The following is a 2,996-nucleotide window of genomic DNA, read 5'->3' on the forward strand; positions in this document are numbered from 1 at the left end:
GGAAGGGAAAACGGGATTACCTCGCCCAGCAGACGCCGCACGAACGTGCGAGAACACGCGCAAACAACTTCTTGAGAAAGCGGAGCAAAAAACTCTGCAGACGCTCAACCTGGCTTGTGCGTCTGCGCGCTCTGTGTCGCGGCGAGGCACACTTTTCCATCGCCTCCTTTTCTGCTGTTTGTGGTTGCGGCTCCTTTTTTGCCTCCCTCCCCCATCCCCCTCATCCTTTTCTGCCTCCCCGTGCTGCTGGCCAGGCAAAGAAGGGCAACGTGGAAGGCTTTCACTCGCTTTAGATTTTTCTTTTTTTTTTTTCGATTCCGTGTTGTGTGTGCTCTTATTTTCGTGTGGGGCAAGTGACTCTCCCTTCTTCTTTTTTCTACTCCCTACTCCTACCCATCTAACGACATCATTGCAGCAGCCACACGCCACGTGTTGTGCCTTGTTATGTATACCTATATACATATTTTTTTTTTCGTGTGCTGCCTTGTAAGTACTGCCACGTGGCAGCTGCGCACCTCTCTCTATCGGATACATCCAAGAGAAGGAGACATCGCTTGAATCCGGAGACGGCCGTGATAGGTGTGCATGCGTGTGTGTGTGTAAGAAAGCAGATCGACAACGAAAAAGGAGGACAAGGTGGAGAGGCACACATCCAAGCAGGAGGGCACTTCGTCGTCGTAGCACGCACACACACGCGTATATATATACACACACAGCGAGAGGAAAGAGCAGAAGGATACACACGCACAAGGAAGGGCGGACATCTTCTCCAAGCCATTCATCCCCTCCACGTCTGCCCTCGTGTTGACGTTTCTCCTTCTTCCTTTCTCGTAGCATATATATATATATATATATAGTGTGTGTGTGTGTGCGTGTGATCGACGCAAGTACCATAGCGACAAGCGACCACAGCGCTCGCCAACAGTCACAACGGGAGACACACAGAGACTGACAGACAGAGGCGGAGAGGCGCCTTGCATACGTTTCTTTTTGTTAGCGTTACTCTCCTGCTCTCTTTCTCACTGTCTCTCGCTAGCTCTTTTTCTTGCTACAGCAGCGTGTCCTGGTCGCTGAGTCCCTTCCTTGCTCATCATACATCCATCGAACCACGGCGACAACGAGCGGTAAATCACAGTCGCAAACGCAGGAAGAAATAGGAAGCACAGATCCGCCCTTTCCTTCAGCAGTCCGTTTTTACGAAGCAGCATACACGACTCCCTAAAAAGGATCCCCAGCGCGGCTGTCACCGTAAACGTCTGCAGGATTGCGTGCCTTCTGTCTCAGTTTTCGCCTTGCCTTACTTCTCCTCTCGTTGTCCTCCGATCGCCCTACTCCTCGTTGCTGCTCCCCCACTTCTTTCTCTGCGCTTTACCACCGCCACATCACCTCTTGCCATCGTTTTAGCCACCATCCATTCTCGCAAGCTTGCTCTTTCTTTTTTCCCCTTTTCGTCCATATCCATTTTGAGACCTTTGTGTTGCGCGTGCACCCGTCAATTTTGCCTGGTTGTTGATTTTTTTTTCTGCTAATTTGCTCGCGCGCGTGTGTGTGTGTGTGTGTGTGCGTGTCTGTCTGGACGAGTGAGCGACTGGTTCGCGCGGCCGCGACGACTTTGGTTTCTACTTGTGATTTCACATAAGGGCATCTCTCCTTCTGTATCTCTATGGGTATGGCTGCTTTTTATTCTTGACTCGTTCTCCCTTTCTTCGGTCCGGCAGCATCTCCCCTTCCATCCCCTGTGCCGCCTGCTGCACGCGTGCTGGTGCGATTTTATCTTACCCCGGTCGGTAGTCCTCCTCTCCGCAGGTTTCTCTCTTGCCTTCCTCCTTCTTTTGTTTTTTTTTGGTGGTGCTGGCTGAGGCGTCTTCTCTCTCGTCCTGCTCGAGCCGCGCGCGAGTGTGCGTGCGCGCGCGTCCGTGCAGACGGTCACGCTGCAGGTCGCGCGCCTCCCTCTGCTACTTGCTTTTTTCGCCTCATCCCAGATTTGTATCCGACTCCTTCTATACATACATGTGTACATGCTTTACACCATCGCCTGTCTCTCTTTCCGCTGTATCGCAGAGCCACAGAGACGACGACATCAGCGAAGGGCGCTTTACTCTTCCACGTTGTGGAGTGCTATGTGGGGTGTGTGATTGCTGTCCGGCGAAGCGGCTGCACCCCTCCCTCTCCTCCCGCGCGAGCGTGTGGCGCTCTCCTTCCCGCGTCGGCTGTTTTTCGTCGTGCTGTGTTTCTCGTCCTCTGTCGCCCTCTTTTGAACACTCACGACGACCACCGCCTCCCCGTCAAGGTGTCGCGGCTTCCTCGCTTTCCTGTTCTTGTTATTCGTTCTTGTTTTTTTTTTCCTTCTGCGACAAGGCGCTCAACCCGTCGACGTCATCCTCATCGCTGCGGTTGCCGTGTTCACGCGGCGCCTTTGTTTTTCGTGCATCTTTCCCTTGTAGCCGCGGCGCGTGCAGCGACCCTTTTCAGTGCCGCCCTCATCTGGGTGGCTGCGCTCTCCATTAGTACCCTTCGTGTGCTGAAGCCTCTCTCTCGCCGTCGTCGGCGGCGGTGGCGGCGGCGCGAGTGTGGGAGTGGGGCAGAGTCTTTGCCAGCCTACCCATTCACCTCCACACACATTTCTCTCCTCCTCTCATGTCCGCTCGAGGGTTTCCTCGGCGGTGCCGCGCACTGGTGTGCGTGGCGTCTGCGGCACTGGCACTCGCGCTGCTCATCCCGGCGGCGTGCGGCTTCGCCGGTGCTGCTGCTGCGGCGTCGATAACGGTGACGACGACGCCGTCGCTGCCGCTGCTCGACGTGCCGTTCCACGCGGACGTGGCGGGTGCCGGCAAGGGGCACAGTGTGTTTGTCTCCAGTCAGAGCGACTGCAGTGGTGCCTCGAAGGTGACGCCGGTGTGCACCCTTGGGAGTGCGGTGGATGGCGTCAGCTTCGTGAATGGGACGTGCGTGTTCCATGTGACGAGCGAGGCGCTGAGTGTCGACTTGACGAGGCC

The 2,996-nt window shown here is 55.5% G+C and overlaps 1 protein-coding gene across 1 annotated transcript; it reads left to right on the top strand.

Annotated features, from left to right (window-relative positions):
* Nucleotides 1-2,637: 2,637 nt before the first annotated feature.
* LDBPK_070990 (hypothetical protein, conserved) lies at nt 2,638-2,994 on the top strand (the record flags this gene model as incomplete). Its single annotated transcript, XM_003858487.1, has 1 exon — nt 2,638-2,994. A coding segment is annotated over one exon (357 nt), but the record flags the coding sequence as incomplete, so codon positions are not given.
* Between the last annotated feature and the right edge of the window lie 2 nt (nt 2,995-2,996).

This window comes from Leishmania donovani, chromosome 7, assembly GCF_000227135.1.
Source record: "Leishmania donovani BPK282A1 complete genome, chromosome 7".
Classification (NCBI taxonomy): Eukaryota; Euglenozoa; class Kinetoplastea; order Trypanosomatida; family Trypanosomatidae; genus Leishmania; species Leishmania donovani.